The following is a 19,588-nucleotide window of genomic DNA, read 5'->3' on the forward strand; positions in this document are numbered from 1 at the left end:
AATTTAATTTTGGGTGCTCGTTTTCTCGCACCCAACGAAAAAATTATATTGGGTTAACTGGTTTGTATTTACATTTATACTTTCTCTGCCCAGAAAGATGTGAAGGTTTAATCACAGGCCATAAAGGTGGAATGGCCTCGTTTTGGGTGGATCATGGGTGATTTCAGGGCATAATTGGGTTGTGGCTGAGGCATGCTGGGTGGTACTAAGTTCCCCTTTTTTATACAATTTAGGCAACATTCCACTTAATTGGAAGGGCCCCTTGGGGAAAGAGCCCTTCTAACTAAGTAGCATTGGGCCCCTTTATTCCACATAGCTGCCCTGGTCTATAGTATACATGTTAAGCAGAAGCATACAGCTTTGCGTATCTGGTTTCACTGCATCTAAGGCCATAAATGCCTTTCAGAAATGATATGCTTGTGGCTCCACAGTTTTTATTACTGTATTGCGCTTTATAAATATACATTAACTTGAATCAATGCATTAGGGTATAGTAGAGCAAAGTATATGACGAAAAAGTATAAAAACATACAATCTTTCAAATCTCTTAAAAGTAGTTATAATTATATTTGCCTTTAAAGGAGAAGGAAAGCTACGGAGGCATTTTATTGCCAATAGATTAGCTGCAATAGTGCAAGTTAGAATGCTATATTTATTCTGTAGAATGTTTTACCATACCTGCGTAAAAAGCTCTAGAAACTCTCTGTTTGTTTAGGATAGGAGCTGCAGTATTAACATGGTGTGACATCACTTCCTGCCAGAGTCTCTCCCTGCTATGGGCTCAGATTACAGTAGAGAAGGGAGGGGGAGGAGCAAACTGAGCATGCTCTTGCCCAGGGCAATGAGGTTTAAGCTGAAAACAGGAAGTCTGATACAGAAGCCCATGAGTACACAATAGAAGGAAAGAAATGCAGTGTTTCTTTTGACAGGGGACTCAGAGCAGCACTACTTTGGGGGTTTACTGGTATATTTAGATGGACCTTTCTGATAAGGCTTACTTAGTTTTAACCTTTCCTTCTCCTTTAATTATTGTTTATTTGTTTTAATTAAAAATTGTATTATATACATTGACTTACCTTGTAAATTCCAGAACATTCAGCATCTCAAAACGCTCTTCTTGGCCAAGCTATAAAATACAATTCATTTAATTACATTTATGCCAAAAACATGAAGAACATGAAAATCATTTCAGATGTTTTAAGAATCGAGCTACAGAAATTGATAGGTTCAATCTGTTACAGCATAGTCTTCTAATCTGCTCAAAATGTCAGCAGAAGAAGCAGAATCTTATTAGCATGTGGAAATCCCATTCTCAATGTAAAATTCTATAGCAGAATGGTGCATTTACTGGGATCCTGTCAATGGCAAATCATAAGAAGCTGCTATTCATACTGACTTGTATTAAAGGACAATGAAAGCAATATTCACTGGGGATGGCAATTTGTTAGCCATCCTCCCCTGTTCATATAGTGACCTTAGATGGTGGACTTTTGCTCTTGTTCCTGAAAAATGCTCTGGTCCAGGGAAGCTTCTATGACTACTGTATCTCCATTTTGGTTTAATCTGACATGAATTCTTTGAAATATTCCAGGACCAGTGCATGAGTAGTAAGTTTAAAGTCACACAATTTACTCTTACTATTCATTCAACCTTTACTGCAGTCGTTCAAGCTAACAGACATTCTGAAATAGGAAATTCCCTAGCAAGTTCACATCTGAAGTTATTGCCATCAAAAACAGGATTCAGATACTAGAACAAGGTTGTATCTCTATATAGTACAGCCATTATAAAGACGTCCAGCTGCAACTTATCGGTGCAAGGACCTAAAACAAATCCAGAAGGAATAATCTTGGACTCAGACATTCCTAAAGGGGTTCAATGAATATATGTTTCACCGTGAGCCATCTGCATACCTACTACATGATACTTTTGGTGGAAAAATGACCTCAGTGATGCAGGCAGAGAGCCAGAAACACTCTTCACCTTAGAAAAATTAAAGGGGAACCCCACACAAACATAACTTAAGCTTTTTGAAAACTAAACAATTTTCTAGCAACTTTGCAATATACATCAATTAAAAAATATGCAGACTTGTCATGATTTATAATGGTTTGGAACAGTTCCCTAAGCCTAGCCCCCTGCTCTCCTGCTGATCTGTCGGACTACTTTACTGAGCTGGCTGACTACTGTTACTTTGAATCAGCAGCCATCTGTCCTCATCCCACATCCTCCAAACCCCACAATTCCCTGCTCACGTGATTTCAATAAGGAAAGGAACATCACAGAGCAATGCATTGTGGGTTATGTAGTTCCTGCATGCTGTCTGTAAGCTGTGGAGAAGTTGTTACAATTTGTAACATCAGTGTTTAGTCCCTTCTTCCCTGCCAGAGTTTCAAATGATGCAGAAAGAGAAGAACTGTTAAACAGCTGGATTTCAGCATAGAAAATGGCATTTATTCATACTTTTTGAAGAAACAGGTAACTGTGATGGGTATATTAGACGTTTCTGTGTTACGTGGGTCTCTTTATCAAAATGACAATACAATGTAAATATACAATGCAAATATATTGAATAAACCTTGGACATAGAAATTATTCTATAGTGGACTTTTGAACACTGGCAATCAAGAGAGTCCTTCCCCCCAGGGTATTACACGCATTCCCCTGGATGGCACAACCTTATTACAAATTTTGAGACTATTTCTACCCTGATGAGCATCAATCGCCCATTGCCCAACCTGTTTTGTTATAGTGAAGACCCAGTAAAGTATGAAAGAGGATAGGAACACAGCCAATGTTAGTAATTGTCTTCTCTGAGGAAGCAAATACTTCTGGCAAGTCTTAATACTGATAACAGACACATCATTTACAAGTCTCTTTTATGATTACTACTCGAGAGATTGTCAATATATCTGTGCTATTTGATGTAATGTAGCCTGCACAGAAAACACCTGAAGCCATAGAGTAATTCAGTAAACGCCGAGCATAACTGTACTGTTATATTTGCAGTTCTGTTGATATGTGAATTTAACCAATATATGGAAATGTGACAAACACAGAGAAATACACTATCACAAATGTGCATAATTACACAATACTTACTGATTCTATTATGACAGAATTCGGCGTCCGAGCGGTAAATACAAAGCGCAATTGCTTTGCTGCTCTGACCAGAGCACCCTCATCTGTAACAGAATGAACAGCAATACACATTCGTCTTAAATATATATTTGTCAAAATGAAATAAACAAAAAATAGGGAGATTTTTTAAACACTGATAAATTGCAGCATTCTTGTGTACAAATCAATGGAAAAATCACAGCATGTATAAAGTAGCAGGGCTTGTGGGATCGATAAGAGTAGTAAAAAAAATTGTTATAACTCCCATTGAAAGAAATCAAACTGGCCCACAAACACTGTGTATCCGATGGCTGTCCCTCTTGAATGAAAAGGCTTGATAGAAATGTAAAATAACATTAGGAACATACAGTGTAAGTATTTCATTTAAATGTCCATCATTTCTTACATACTATTTTAAATAAACGTGATGGTTATCATCTATAGAACAGCAAGCAGGACCACAGAGCATAGTCGCCTGTGTTTTAGTGAGGCCGAATGCTATATTGCGTCACTCAAATTCTGTTAACTGTTCCAATAGGTTGAGCAGGACAGTAACACAAAGGCTAAGAAGTTCTTGCTAACTCGGAGACCATCTCATCCAATCTATAATATTTTAGAAAGCAATTCGCTCCTCATCCCTGTCCTTACAGCAAACACAGGGAATGCATTTCAGTCTGTGGGGCCATCCATGTACAAAGCACTATAAGATTTTAACAGTATAAACTAGGGATGCACTGAATCCAGGATTCGGTTCGGGATTCGGCCTTTTTCAGCAGGATTCGGCCGAATCCTTATGCCCGGCCGAACCCTAATTTGCATATGCAAATTAGGGGCGGGAGGGAAATTGTGTCACTTTTTGTCACAAAACAAGGAAGTAAATTTTTTTCCCCCTTTCCACCCCTAATTTGCATATGGAAATTAGGGTTCGGATTCGGCTCGGTATTCAGCCGAATCTTTTGTGAAGGATTCGGGGGTTCAGCCGAATACAAAATAGTGGATTCGGTGCATCCCTAGTATAAACAAAGGAACTTTCATAAACTAAAGCTCCCCATAGACGCGACGATTCTTCTTGCCGAACGACCGATTTTAGGGAAGTCCGACCAATCCTTCGAAATTATCGTGCGGTTAGTGGATTCGAATGATCTTACATCTTATGATTTTTCGGCCAACATCTGTCAGAAAATTGATCGGCCAGGTCAAAAAATCTTTGTCGACCCCAGTGCAATCTATCTATGTTTGCAGGGCCAAGCAGGCAGCTCCCCTTTGTTTTCCTAGCAAATTAGTCTTTTTAGTTGATGGTCAATTCGTACGATCGTACAATCGTTCCGAGAAGATCGTGGTCTCACAATGAGGATCGGATCTTTTAAAAATCTCAACATCTATGGCCAGCTTAAGACATTCTGTACAAACAAGAATTTGATATTTCCCCTGAAGCTGTACAAAAACCAAGTTTTAGTTTTATGAATTTGATAATCAAACAAAAAAGGTAAATTATGATGGCACATGTATGGGATCCGTTATCTGGAAACCCGTTATCCAGAAAGTTCCGAATTATGGAAAGGCAGTCTCCCATAGACGCCATTATAATCAAAGAATCCAATTTTCTCTGTAATAATAAAACAGTAGCTTGTACTTGATCCAAACTAAGATATAATTTATCCGTATTGGAAGCAAAACCAGCCTATTGGGTTTATTTAATGTTTACATGATTTTCTAGTAGTCTTAAAATATGAAGATCCAAATAGGTCCCATATCTGTAAGCTCTAATTTTCACGTTAGAATGTGTAGTATTCAGCACATATTCTTTATTAAAAAACAGCTGCACTGGTATTTAAATTAAAGTAGTAGTTAATCTTAAAATTAACTTTTAGTAGATGTAGACATTGATACTCAATTGGCCTTAATTTACTTTTTAGTGTTTTTTTAAAGCGTTATTTAGAGTCTTGCTCAGCAGCTCTCCAGTTTGGTATTTTAGAAGCTATCTGGTCACTGTGGTTTTATTTACTCTAGCAACCGGTCAATGGTTTGAATGAGAAATGGGTATATGAATAGGAGAGGGCCTGCACAGAAAAATAAGCAATAAAAACAATAAAATCGTAATCTCACAGATCAATAGTTTTTGGTTGCCAGGGCCAGTGACTCCCATTTGAAAGACGGAAACAAAGGGTAGGCAAAGCTATCAAAATAAATAAATAATGACCCAATGCAAGACTGTTAGGAATAGGGAATTCTACAACAAACTAAAAGTTAACTTAAATGAGAACTAAACCCCCCTAATATGAAAAGCCCCTTCCAGTACCCTCCATAGTGCCCCCTGCCTGCTTCCTCCCCGCATAGTGCATTAGTGAAACATGCCCTAATTGTGTAACTCGCATATCTGTACAGAGTAGCGCAGCAGAGAACCATATTTATCAGTTTTCTTCTAATCACCTTTCTTCTCTTCAGCCATTTATGGAGTTTCCGGCACATGCACAGTTGACACTCACACCAGACTGACTAACTGCACATGCACCGTGTCTGTGTTCCCTGCCGGAAGAAAACCAAAGATGTGGAAGATAGTGGCCTTGAGCTCTGTTGCACAGATACTCTGCACAGATACACAAGTTACACAATTAGGGGCACATTACTTAATAATGCACTGTGAAGGGAGGAAGCAGGGAGGGGGCACTATGGAGGGTAGTAGAAGGGGCTTTTCACATTAGGGGGGTTTAATTCTCCTTTAAATGTAATCCCTCTTTAACCAATAAGTGGTACATCCCACAAGCCAAAAAAAGGTAAGCCCTCGGTTTAAAAATAATAGATGAAGTATATTCAATACATTCATTTAATTCAGAAAATAATTGTCCCAGCAGACACAATTAAGCACATGTGTCACTATCATGTAGAACACTGGAAACTAAGTCAACCAGACTTCGAATATATTTGGTGGAATCGAGTCTGATTTGCTATGAAGTTCAAGTGCAATTATGCTAATTTTGATCTATGAACCACTATTGTGCCAGGTGCAACTTCCTTGTGAAAAAAATGCAGCAGAACACAAACATGTCGATTGGGCTTGAAATTGCACTATGCTTGTGGAAATAAATGAGCCATATTTGATTTTTAAGGAATCAACACGTAATTTCTATATTACTACTTTATTAAAAGCCCCCTAAAACCAATAGGTCTACAAAAATGTAATTTAATCTTAAGAAAAACCAAACATTAGAAAATAATTTTGCAAAGAGGAATTTAAAATCAGCAAAGTCTTACCAGGTGAAGATGCCTGATAAATGATCTGATCTCCATCACGCTCGGGCACAGCAGTATGACATATCGCCATCATGGTAAGAAACTCACATATCACAGGTGCAGTCGGCTGAAAAGAAAATGCAAATATTTGAAATTGAAATTTTAACACAGAGAAGTACAATCAATAGCTCACTGAAAGGCACAGTATGATCATGAACGGAGAGTATATGGACTTATGGGTGTATCGTGAGCTGGGTCTCCTACAGAGAACAGCCTTAAGAAATTGTTGTTACAATGTGATTTTATTTATGTAAAAATAGTTTGCAAAAGGCAATGCTAGCTATTTTTTAAATTTTCTCAATTTATTTGTTTTAAATATATGATTGGTAGTTATGAGGCACCAGGCTTCATGCAACACATCGTTTTAAATAACAACCACAGAGACATTTTGCATCAATCTCACTTTGTTTACGATTTCTTTTTAGTTTCTATTTAGACTTAACCCCGTTACTATTCTGTCACCTGTTTACTTATTGATTAAATGGTACTTGTTATTATATAGCTTATTTGCTAGCTGCAGATGAAAGTCCTCAGAAGCATTTCTTCTGGCCCAGAGGTCTGTATGATTACAATTAATTATATTGTTATTGCAAAACATCAGATGCCATGTCCCTGTGTGCCCAATTTAATTTGTACCAGCCACATAGTCGTATGTTGTCTTATTATGTTTTGAGTAACAACTATATTCTTCTGTAGCCCAAGACATCCTTAGGGCATTTTATATTTACAGATGTCACATGGAAGCCATGAAGTAGATCCTAAACACTCAAAAGACAAAAAGCAGATATTTAGAAATATTATGTTTTCTTAGTGTATCTGTATTTTGCTAAATTTTACTAAAAGGCCATCAATTCCAAAAACATCCTTTAAAACATGATATAATGCAAACAGGTTTACTATTGAAGTTCTTTATTACAGTCACACAAACACATTAATGTTGATTGTATTGTAGGAGCCAATGAACCTACCTGCATAAATACATGCCATCACCTACAGTTTGTTGTACTGTTAATCTATAATCGTCTTTTAAATGTTAAAAGACACAATAATCTGGATGACAGTTTTGATTTGAAAAAACCCTAATGTCTTGCTACCCTGTTATCTCCAATAAACAAAACTAAAGGTGAGAGCCATCAAAAATGGAAACTTTAGTGAAAATAGTTTAAAAATGAAAAGTAATTTATTAGAACAAGGGTCCCCAACCTTTTTCACCCGTCAGCAACATTCAGATGTAAAAAGAGTTGGGGAGCAACAAAAGCATGAAAAATGTTCCTGGGTGGTGCCAAATAAGTGCTGTGATTGGCTATTGGTAGCCCCTTTGTGGACTGACAGTCTACAGAAAGCTCTATTTGGCAGTCTGGCTTTATGAAACTAAAACTTGCCTCCAAGCCTGGAATTCAAAAATAAACACCTGCATTGGGGCCACTGAGAGCAACATCCAAGGAGTTGGAGAGCAACATGTTGCTCACAAGCTACTGGTTGGGGATCACTGCATTAGAACATTAACAGCTTAATTGAGAACTAAACCCTACAAATGTATGTGGCTAAAATTGACATATTTTATATACTGAACTTATTGCACCATTTTAAGGTGTCAGCTTAGCAACGATCCAAGACTTCAAACTTGTCACAGGGGATCACCATCTTGTAAAGTGTCTCAGTGGGCTCACATGCTCAGTGGGCTCTGAGTTGCTGTTGAGAAGCTAAGCTTAGGGCTCGTCACTAATTATCAAGCAGAAAATGAGGTTTGTCTGTAATATAAACTGATGCTACAGGGCTGATTATTAAATTCTGATGCAAGTTGCACTTGTTTTTGTGCTGCCATGTAGTAATTGTCTGTATTAATTACTAATCAGCCTTATATTGTGACATTTCTATTCTATGTGTACTGTATATTGTGAGTGGGTCCCTAAGCTCAGTAAGTGACAGCAGCACAGAGCATGTGCAGTGAATCAGCAGAAAAGATGGGGAGCTAATGAGCATCTTTGGAGACACAAATCTTTACTGCTAAAGGGCTGTGGTTTTATTGGGCTGGTACAGAAGCACAAAACTAGGGATGCACCGAATCCAGGATTCAGTTCAGGATTCGGCCTTTTTCAGCAGGATTCGGCCGAATCCTTCTGCCTGGCCGAACCAAATCAGAATTTGAATATGCAAATTAAGGTCAGGTAAGGAAATCGCAAGACTTTTCGTCACAAAACAAGGAAGTAAACAATGTTTTCCCCTTCCCACCCCTAATTTGCATATGCAAATTAGGATTCCGTTCGGTATTCTGCCTAATCTTTTACAAAGGATTCGGTGGTTCGACCGAATCCAAAATAGTGGATTTGGTGCAATCCTACACAAAACATAATGTAAAACATTTCTGGCTACTTCTTTAGTTAGGCTTTAGTTCTCCTTTAAAGCGTTTCATGCCTACCGGGATACTTACTAATAAAGCAAGTGCCCTGTTAGGCATAAAAGACTTTAGGTGGTAAACTATGGACTGGGGTTCATGTAGTAAAAACCATTTGCTATTTAGACATCAAGGCTTTATTCGCTAAACATTTTTAATTAGAACTTTTCTCTATATTTTTGAAGCAGAGCCTATACACACTGTTAATTGTTATCACCCTATTAATTCCCCTTAAAAATCTATGGTTTGCAGTGCATTGTCAGAAAAATAGCTGTCTATATAACAACAAAAAAAGTGTAAGTCAACTGTGTTTCTAACTGGAAGATTTTAGTAACTTTGGTGAATTCCTTAAAAGCAAAAAAAAAAAAACAGATAGCAATATAAATAAAATAAGTGAAATATCCATCAATATTATGTAGGGATAAGTGGAATGTCTACACATCATTTCAAAGTATAAAAATATTTTGTTTCATTCAACATGAATAATAAAAGGTAAATTACATGATTGTTTTCCAGATTTTCGAGCAAAGATGGATCATGGAAGTCACGGCCTTCTTCACTATGTGAATAATGCCTAACAAAAAAAAAAAAAAGGAGGAGGGGTTAATGCTAACAGAAACCATTACACCAACATTTGCACAGCATAGTGATTCACTGGTGACTTGAATAAAGCAAAATGTTTGGGGCAGGTAACAAGAAAGGCTTTTCGCTGCTCCTAGCTACTTTACTTTCTGTGTTAAGAAGGACCAAAATGAACCCATTTTACAGAGAGATAGACAGAAAGACGTAGACAAAAAAACAGCATTCCTATTTGCTCCAAATGATAGTTTCACTCAAAACTTTGGGTAGGCCTGATATTCCTTACGTTTTATGTTATGTAATGCTGGTATCCAGGGATTTTGTAGCTCACTGAGTGGTCTCATATTCAGTCTGAGGGCCTGTCTAGTAACAGGTGCAACATTTTGAAAGGAAGACATTTCTATAATTTTGCAAACTGCTAGAAATTGCCCAGTGAGCTAATGCTCTTATAAAGAGTAAAAATTATGACCAATCCTCAAATACCAATATAGCGCCTTTTAAAAAGTATTCACTACGTTTGTCGTCATATGGAATCATAGTGGATTTAATTTATTTTATTTTTTCTAGACTTATCAACTGAAATCGATTATTTCATGCATTTTAGGTTGTCAGCTCTTTTGGGCAAGGCACTCTCTACCCAATGTACAAGTTCTTGCTGCTTTATCAATGTAATCTGTATATTTAATGCATATGCCCATTTATTGAACAGCTCTGTGGAATATGTTGGCGGAATATGTTGGCAATTTGCATTACAAAATGTAAATACATCAAAGTGAGAACAAATGTACAGTAAAACAGAACTGAAGTAAAATTTTAATTTTTTTTTTAAAAAAAAGATAAAAAAATTCAAAAAATTCAAAGGCATAAATGAAATCCTCTTTTATTTAGTGATCTTTACAATTAAAACATGAACAATCCAAGGCTGTGAATACTTCTAATAGGCCCAGAATTTCATTTAAAACTGGGTAACTGCAGGACTAGTCTAACAATGAGGGTGATAAACTGCTTGCTTCAGCATTTCTCTGTTGGGGGGCTGTCTCTCACCACTATATCTGCTTTAGGCAACACATTTACAGTCTATCACTGGAATGTTGTTATGACAATAAGAGGCATTCTGACTGCTGTGGTTTTTGAGTTGATAAGATGACGGTCAAGATCCCCCTTGTGCTAATGCATAACCTCCCACAATACTCTGTTTTACAGCCTCATTTGCTATATAAGCATTCTTAGAACTTCTGAATCGAATGCAGAACATTTTAAGAACTAAGTCACCAGTGCATTATTAACAAAGGGTTGTCAGCACAGGAAATGAAGGAACTTGATATGTATTTCCATGTAATGATCACTTAGTCTGCACATTAGCTTTGCAGAGGTATTGAAGGTGGGTCAAGAATATGCGATATTTAAGGCTCCAATGAGAACAATTAACTGAAGGGGCTTTGTTTAGACAAAAGATAAAAAGTGTGATCAGTGAGAAGCAAACTTTAAACTTAAGGATAATGACACATAGGGTGCTTTGGAGTGCCTTTAAGTAGCCTAAGGGCAGTGGCTCAAAGGGAGATTTGTCACCGTGATAAAAATGCATCTCCCTGGAAAATAATGGGAATTGCTAGCAGTAAAACCAACGCATTGTTCTTCTGAAGTTGCCTCAGGAAGAAACTTTGGACGCTTTACGTTATGTAGGTTTTACCACCGGCAATTTCAGTTCAGCCAATGGAAACGTATTTTTGGGAGATTTGTCGGCCGCAATACCACACACCAATCTGCTCTCAAAAGTTTAAATAAATTATGTGCAAAATAGAAAGTAATATATATTTTTGAAAAGATTAAATGAAAGGTGAAAAATGTGTTACTTACCGAGGTGATGAATATCTAAACCAGTCGGTATAATAAAATAAATATTTGTACAAACTAAAGAGCCCCAGGCTGCCCCCATTGACTGGCAATTCAATAGAAGTACTTATCAAGCAAAAGTGGCCTGTGAAAGATGACTGCGGTGTGTCCAGGCAACTGTCATTTGACAAACAACAGTGTTTGCAGCCTGTTCCTGTCCAAGTCTAGATTTGAGAAGTTAAGAGGCATATTTTAGGTAGGAAGCAGAGAAGGGTTGCTGCATGAAATAAAAAGAAAACTACAAAAAACACTTAGAACCCCCACAGTGTTTTAGGGCAATGAGCTGTTGCAGGCGACAAATCTTATGAAAATGCTTTCCAACTGGCAATAATGTAAATCGCTGGTGGGAAAACATGCAAGTAGTTCAGGCATTCCAACACCTGAAGTCAATGTGCAGAAAGTGAGGAGGAGCTGTGGCTGCTCTTCACTGGCTTTTGGCTATCCAGTTTAAATATTCAGTCAGGACAGAAAATCCTCAAAAAAGTATTATTTGTAAAAATGTAAAGCCAGCTTAACTGCTATGAATACAAATGGTGGTTGAACACAGATAGTAAGGACTAGTGATGTGCAGTCCACTGAATCACGGAAGTCATGCTTGTTCTGGGCAAAGCACATCTTTAACGGGTGGCCTAACTTTGCCAGCACTATACCCCACCCGAGATGTTACGTTTCACCAATTACCCCAGTGAATTCCCACCATCCACCTTATATACTTGTGCCTGGCCACTCTGACCCTCTGGTGATGTCAGTGGGAAGTTACACGCAGGTATATAAATAATGAGGGCTCACAGGGTGTGGTGTGCTTCAGGAAAGGGTGGATTAGCCCTCCTCAATAGTAAGGACAAAAAAACCCCAGTATGATCAGTGCAGAGTTTACAGAGCTAAGAGCATAATATTTTTCACAGATAACTATAATAGTCATCATACTAGAGACTCGCAAGAGAGCCATATCCTCCAAAGCAGTAATTAAAACCAGAGTCAGCACAAGGAAAGAATAGCTCTGCCCTAAGCACATGGTTTTATTCATCTAGCACTCATAGTTGATTTTGGACTTGGGGGGTTTGCCTGTGATAAACATAGATCATAAACCTGAGAATGAGTGATGTGCTACTGCATAGTTGGTTTTACTAGTATCCATGAAAACAGGAACTGGAGGCTACAGACAAATAAAAACCTTTCTAAACTGGCACAAAAGGTGCTTACCAACCATCATCTGAATACCTGTCCTCTTCTGGCTCTGGGCAATGGCTACAAGCAAAGCAAGGGGAAAGCAGAAAATTGCAAAATACTGTGAGCAAGAAAAAGAAAACTTAAGAAAGCAGAAATAAGACAGTGTAAGGCATAACTGAAAACTACCAACTATGTTTAGATGCCTTGGGGAGAATCTTATTATAATGCTTCAGAGAGGTGGGGTCAGATAAAAGCAGAGGGAAATATAAAAATGAGGAGGAGCAGAGGAACACAGAGAAGTAAGGACTGCATTGTGGCACAAGTCTCTCACATTTGTGCTATTGGGACAAATTCATTAGCAGCAACATGAAGCAATCAGGTCAGTACATGTGTGTGTGTGTATATATATATATATATATATATATATATATATATATATATATATATATATATATATATATATATAGATATATATATATAGATATATAGATATATATAGATATATATATAGATATATATATAGATATATATATATAGATATATATATATATAGATATATATATATATATATATATATATATATAGATATATATATATATATATATAGATATATATATATATAGATATATATATAGATATATATATATATAGATATATATATAGATATATATATAGATATATATATATATAGATATATATATAGATATATATATAGATATATATATATATAGATATATATATATATAGATATATATATATATAGATATATATATATATAGATATATATATATAGATATATATATATATAGATATATATATATATAGATATATATATATATATATATATATATATATATATATATATATATATATATATATATAGATATATATACATAGATATATATATATATATATACACCTGTATATATAAGTAAACATAGGAGCAGCAATTATAGAGGGGTCCTATGAAGCAATTAATAAAGTAAATTGTAAAAGCAGCCTTACTTGAGGATTATGCTATTAAAAAATTGACCATCAGAAGTGGCACAATGAGCAATTGCAGAAGTCAATTTTATTCAGTCATATATTGGTGTATAAATACACTATGGGGCAGATTTATCAAGGGTCGAATTTCAAATTCATATGAGTTTTTTAAACTCTAATAAATTCGATTTTACTCTAAATTCTGTGCTCATTCGCCCCAGGGCCAAACAGTCGGATTCACCCGATATTGCCCAGCCATAGCGGGCATATCGGGTTAAGATCTGCTCGTCTGCTCGTCAAAAAATTAAAATCGAGTTTGGATAATTCACTAGTTGAATTTGAGTTTTGACCATAAAATTTTTTTTGAATTTTCAATTCGACCCTTAATAAATCTGCCCCTACATGTGCAAAAGTATATGTATAACCATTGTTACTCTTTAAGGCACATTCATTATTGCCGACTCAGTAACAACTACATCACACAATGATCATCATGACAACAGTTAAGGGAAGGTCCTTTCCTGTATCTGTGGGATAATTACCCTGTACCCTGTGCAAGTATTGGTTTGCAAGAACTGACTGGCCTGCACAGGCCCTGACCTCAACTCAATTGAATACCCATAAACCCCCAATAATCCGTGCCCAAACTCTTTTGAATGAAGGCAAATCCTATCAACAGTGTTCTCACATCTAGTTTTCCCAGAAGAGTAGAGGATAAAACAATATCTCATATTAATATAAGAATGCGATGTTGGGCAGCTAGGTGTCCACATACACTCTTTATGGCCCAATACAAGGCAATGACTTACTGAGGGGGTTTCCAGTAAATCACTAGCTAGGGCGCACTGAGTCAATAACTTTTAGGGGCAGACTAAAAAATGAAAATTCAAATTTTTTTTTGCTCAAAACTCTCAAATTCTAATTGTGAATTATCCAAACTCGATTCGAGTATTAATTCGAATTCAAATTTCGTACATCAATTTTCGCCATCATACTCTGGCCCTTTAAAAACTTAAATTTGACTATTGCCACCTTAAACCTGCCGAAATTGCTGCATAAATCAATGGGAGAGGTCCATCAATCAATTTGGTGATGTTTGTAGCCTTCCTGACATTTGAGGTTTTTTTCAGAGAAAAAAAACTCCAATTGTGTTTTTCTAATTCAATTTGAGTTTTTCTAATTTGAATTGAATGCAATAAGAGTTTTCGGGTCGATAAATTCATTCGAGCTGAGAAAATTTTATTTTATTAAAACATTTCCATTGGTCGAATTTTGAGTTTATGGGCGTTTTAAATAACTCAAATGAGTTAGAAATTTGACCCTTGATAAATGTGCCCCTTAGACGCCTGCTCTTCGCACCTTCACCTCTTCACCCTGATAATTCCCAACCCTAGTTTGACCATTCCCAACCCCTGTAATGTCTTTCCTCCACCTGATGATGGAGGATTATCCATAGCACAGTACAAAACAACAATATTTGAAATCAAATCAATACTCCTATTTTCTTAACAAGGACTGCTATAAGGGTCAAAAAGACAACTTTATTAGAGTGTTTAAATGGACTGAAAACACTGTACAGGGTCATTGCTGCCAGTCTGTAGGGGGTTGCCCCAGTACGTTTTACCAGAAACATGGTTCTGTATGAAGAATTAAAAATAGAGGTTGCTTTTAATGCTAGAACGATCTGACAGTACTATTTCCTTAATACATCAAAGGAACCAGTGATCCAAATAACCCAAGGGACAAGACTTATAAGGAACAAAAAATACAGGGCCTGCAAATTAGTTTAACTTCGTAGTTTGGTAGTTTACCTTTGTAGTAATTTTTGATGCAGAAACTGATAAAGACAATTTGCAATTGGTCTTCATGTTTGTTTTGTTTTTTATTTAATTTTGAAGTACAGGTTGTTGTTCACACGCTCGAGGAGTGGGGTTTTCCCTATGAGGGATATTTCTGTAATTTGGATTTGCATACCTGAAGTTTGCTAAACAATCATTTAAACCTTAAAGGGGAACTCCACACAAATATAACTTAAGCCAGGGGTATCACTGATTTTAATCAAACCATTAATATAGGTGTATATAGACTTAGATGAATGCCTGGGAAAGCATATTTTCATTTATACCATTAGGAGAGATTGTATTTAATTTAAAAATCCAGTAACTTTCCCTTCTGAGAAGTGCTTATTATTGAAATCTTACATTTTTAAACTTTAATCGAATCTCGGATATAGAGAAATTTAATGGAATTTTAGCGCTATTAGCGCAGCATTCATTCCTATTATTCTCTTTTATCTCTAAGGCACTGAGGATTTGTTGGTTTTATAGCAGTTAGCTCTCCTTACAAGACAGTTAAACGTAGTAACGAGACCACAGTCCTCAGTGTTCTGCTTTCCTCCCACGTGTGGTGTCCCAGTGCTTAGAACAACGCAGCTAGTTTCTTCGGAACAACTCCACCTCTATACTATTCTCTAATTTCTAACTTTTATTCATGAATCGCTGACGCTTTATTTTTAATTGTTTGATACCATGAACTCACTTTAAAATTATAACTACAGCACTAGCACCTTATTTAATTACTTAAGAACCATGAACTTTTCGATTATTCATCAATTGTGTGTAGATAAATTTTATTGCGGGTCACATCATCTGATTTATAGCACTTGAGCACCTTAATCTTTTTAATTATTTATATATAACACAATCGATTGAAATACCATTAATTGTAAGTTGGTGCTAAATTGATTGAGAACTAAGCATATGTTTATAATAGCACTAAGCACTTATATAATTAGATCTCAATTAATTTTAGTAAGGTAGTGTGGGGTATTACAGCTTTTTCTTGTTTTTAGTAAAATATTCAGACTTGTCATGATTTTTAATGGTTTGGAACAGTTCCCTAAGCCTAGCTCCATGCTCTCCTGCTGATCTGTCTGACTACTTTGCTGAGCTGGCTGACTACTGTTACTTTGCCACCTGTCCTCAGCCTGCATCCTCCAAACCCCACAATTCCCTGCACACGTGATTTCAATAAGGAATAGAACATCACAGTGCAATGCATTGTGGGTTATGCAGTTCCTGCATGCTGTCTGTAAGCTGTGGAGAAGTTGTTACAATTTGTAACATCAGTGTTTAGTCCCTCCTTCCCTGCCAGGATTTCAAATGATGCAGAAAGAGAAGAACTGTTACACAGCTGGTTTCAGCATAGAAAATGGCATTTATTCATACTTTTTGAAGAAACAGGTAACTGTGATGGGTACATTAGGGGTTTCTGTGTTATGTGGGCCTCTTTATAAAATTTTGGTTTGGAAGCCGGAGTTCCCATTTAAATAGAATTGTTCTGCATATCTGTAGAAATAAGTAAAATCAACTGGTCTTGCTGTGTTTTTTTTCCCTTGAAGACGTTTCACCAGTCATCCAACTGGCTTTCTCAATTCAGAATAACTTGTACATAGGATCACAGAATGTACAAGTTATTCTGAATTTTTTTTTATAACTCTTTATTTATTTGAAGTTTTAACAAAGCATTGCATATCATCACATTGCAGACTCATTTACTCACAACAGAGTCAGTGGCCTAACAACAAGGCATACACAATCGCATGAGAAAATTCCATTCAATAACGCCCATGGGCGCACACTTTGTGGCATGGAGACAGAAGCATTAGGAATGGATATGAGCCTAGCATCGTGGACTAGGACAGTAATCAAAAATTAAGAAAGGAACATGAAAAAAAAAAAAAAAATAATAAAAAAAAAATATAACCAAACCGTAAACCATTTGAGCCCGGGGGAATCAGGGGAGAGGACCATCTGCTTACACAAAAGGAGGAGGGTATATAGACTCAAGAGCGATAGTATCCCTGAGGGAATGGGCAGCTGCAGGTGGGATGGAAGTCAGGTAGAAATAGTATGGATCAAGTCCCAGTGCGACCATACTTTATCAAAGAGCATCAACTGGGATCTGTGTAGGGCAGCCAAGTATTCCATCCGCCTCACATCCTGGATGGCTGTTTTGAGTTCGTTGGCCGAAGGAGCTCTCTGAGACTTCCAGTGTCGTGCTAAAAGACGTTTGGCTGCAGTTAAGATAAGGTTGGCCAGTTTCTGAACAGGGTTCTTTAATCTGGGAAATGGTTTCCCTAAAAGGAATGTTTGCGGGTCTAAGTGTAAGGAACGGCCCAGCAGAGGCTCAAGCAATGCTAAAACTCCCTTCCAATACTCCACCAAGAGAGGACATGTCCAGAATATGTGATACAATGTCCCTTCCTCACCACAGTGTCGCCAACATGCCGCCGAGGCAGTGGGATATATAGAGTGCAATCTGGCAGGTGTCATATACCAGTGCGTGAGGATCTTATAATTCACCTCTTTATGTGTCACACATGCCGAGGCCTTCCGGAGGTTTTCCCAAATTGTAGACCAGGTATGTAAGGAGAGCTCTACTCCTAAGGTCTGTTCCCATAACCGCATATATCTATGTTTCACAAAAGAGAGTTCAGTGTCAGTCGTGAGGATTCCATAAATATCCGAAATTAAACCCCTTCTGTGGGATCTAGTGGCCATAATAACGTCCAGCGGGGACTGGTTAGGAGGCAATTGGGGACCAAACATCTTCAAGACATAGTGCCGGATCTGCAGGTATTGATAAAAATTGCATTGGGTAAGTCACCATGTTTAGCTCGTAACTCTTGGAAGGTGAGAAGTTTACGAGTCAAGGAGTTATAGAAATCCTTCACCTGCGTCAGATCATTCCCCAACCAGGGTTGGGCAAAAGAGGCAGAGGCCCGGGACAAAGTCCGGATTACCAAAATCGGGGTCAGTCTGTGAGGGCCTTTAACAATATTGTAACGTGATCTGGAATAGTTCCACATGGCCAAAGTCAGTTTCACAGAGTTTAGCTTAATGTCCTTCAAGGGAATCAGTTTGTTAACATCCCACAATAAAAAGGCAACTGTATACGGAAACATTACATCATTTTCAATCGTGACCCATTTACCACAATGTGATTTGGCAGACCAAGCTACTGCTTGCCGCAGTTGTGCTGCTAGGAAATATTTAAGAATATCAGGTGCACCCAGGCCTCCCCACTTAATTGGGGTCACTAATACCTTACGGGCAAGCCTATGGGACTTGGAAGCCCAAATTAATCTAATAAGTCTAGCCTGTAGAACCTTCATGACCTTGTTAGGTATACGAATAGGGAGTGTTTCGAAGTGGTAGAGCAGTCTAGGGAGGGAAACCATCTTGATAGTGGTCATCCTGCCAAACCAAGAAAGCGTGTGGGAGGTCCACTTTTCCAAGTCACTGTAGATCTGGGAGAGAAGAGGGGCGTAATTTGCCTTGTACAGCGTTGCATAAGTGGGAGTGATCCTGACACCTAGGTACTTAATATAGTCAGATTTCCATTTATAGTTAAAATTTAATTGTAGGAGTTTGGCTTGGGAATGAGGTATATTTATGGGGAGGGCCTCAGATTTATCCTGATTAATCTTGTGATTGGAGAGCTTACTAAAGGTGTCTAATAGAGCGTGCAAATTTGGCAGAGACGTCAAAGGGCGTGTGATATTGAGTAGGACATCATCAGCGAATAAGGAGATTTTGTAATTTTTTCCCTGGTGAGCGATGCCATGTATATTCGGGGAATTCCTAACAGCTGTAGCCAGGGGCTCAATAGAGAGTGCATAGATAAGGGGAGAGAGAGGGCATCCTTGACGTGTGCCATTAGAAATCGGAATGAGAGAGGAGAGGTGGCCCTCTATTTTAACTGCAGCAGTGGGTTTAGAGTAAAGAGCTGAAATTGCATTCCGGAAGGGACCCCCAAAACCCATCAGATCTAATACCTTGTTCATGTAAGCCCAATCAAGGCGGTCAAAGGCCTTCTCCGCATCTAGACTCAGGACCAGGAGAGGGGTTTGAGTAGTGTTTGCAAGGTCGATGAGATTAATTACTTTCCTAGTGTTGTCACCAGCCTGTCTGTTGGAGATGAAGCCCACCTGGTCCTTGTCTATTAGCGAGGGCATAAGCGCGGTCAGGCGATTGGCCATAATTTTACTAAAGACTTTGAGGTCTGCATTTAGTAAAGCAATTGGGCGATAGCTAGCACAGTTCTGGGGGTCCTTTCCTTCCTTCAAAATCAGGGAGATATGGGAATATAGCA

At 37.6% G+C, this 19,588-nt stretch overlaps 1 protein-coding gene across 6 annotated transcripts in view; it reads right to left on the minus strand.

The window, feature by feature from the left end:
• The window catches only part of atp8a1.S (ATPase, aminophospholipid transporter (APLT), class I, type 8A, member 1 S homeolog), a 149,914-nt gene that overhangs the window by 60,209 nt on the left and 70,117 nt on the right, over positions 1-19,588 (minus strand). For 5 of the 6 annotated variants that reach the window (XM_018243125.2, XM_041579450.1, XM_018243124.2 and 2 more), the window contains exons 16-20: positions 12,482-12,526; positions 9,308-9,380; positions 6,373-6,478; positions 3,103-3,185; positions 1,077-1,126 (exon numbers count right to left, since the gene is read on the minus strand). In XM_018243125.2, coding sequence (XP_018098614.1) covers positions 1,077-1,126; positions 3,103-3,185; positions 6,373-6,478; positions 9,308-9,380; positions 12,482-12,526 — 357 coding nt within the window. The remainder of the gene's footprint in view (positions 1-1,076; positions 1,127-3,102; positions 3,186-6,372; positions 6,479-9,307; positions 9,381-12,481; positions 12,527-19,588) is intronic. The other variant, XM_041579451.1, reaches the window with a different exon arrangement.

Source organism: Xenopus laevis, chromosome 1S, assembly GCF_017654675.1.
Source record: "Xenopus laevis strain J_2021 chromosome 1S, Xenopus_laevis_v10.1, whole genome shotgun sequence".
NCBI classification, from domain to species: Eukaryota; Metazoa; Chordata; class Amphibia; order Anura; family Pipidae; genus Xenopus; species Xenopus laevis.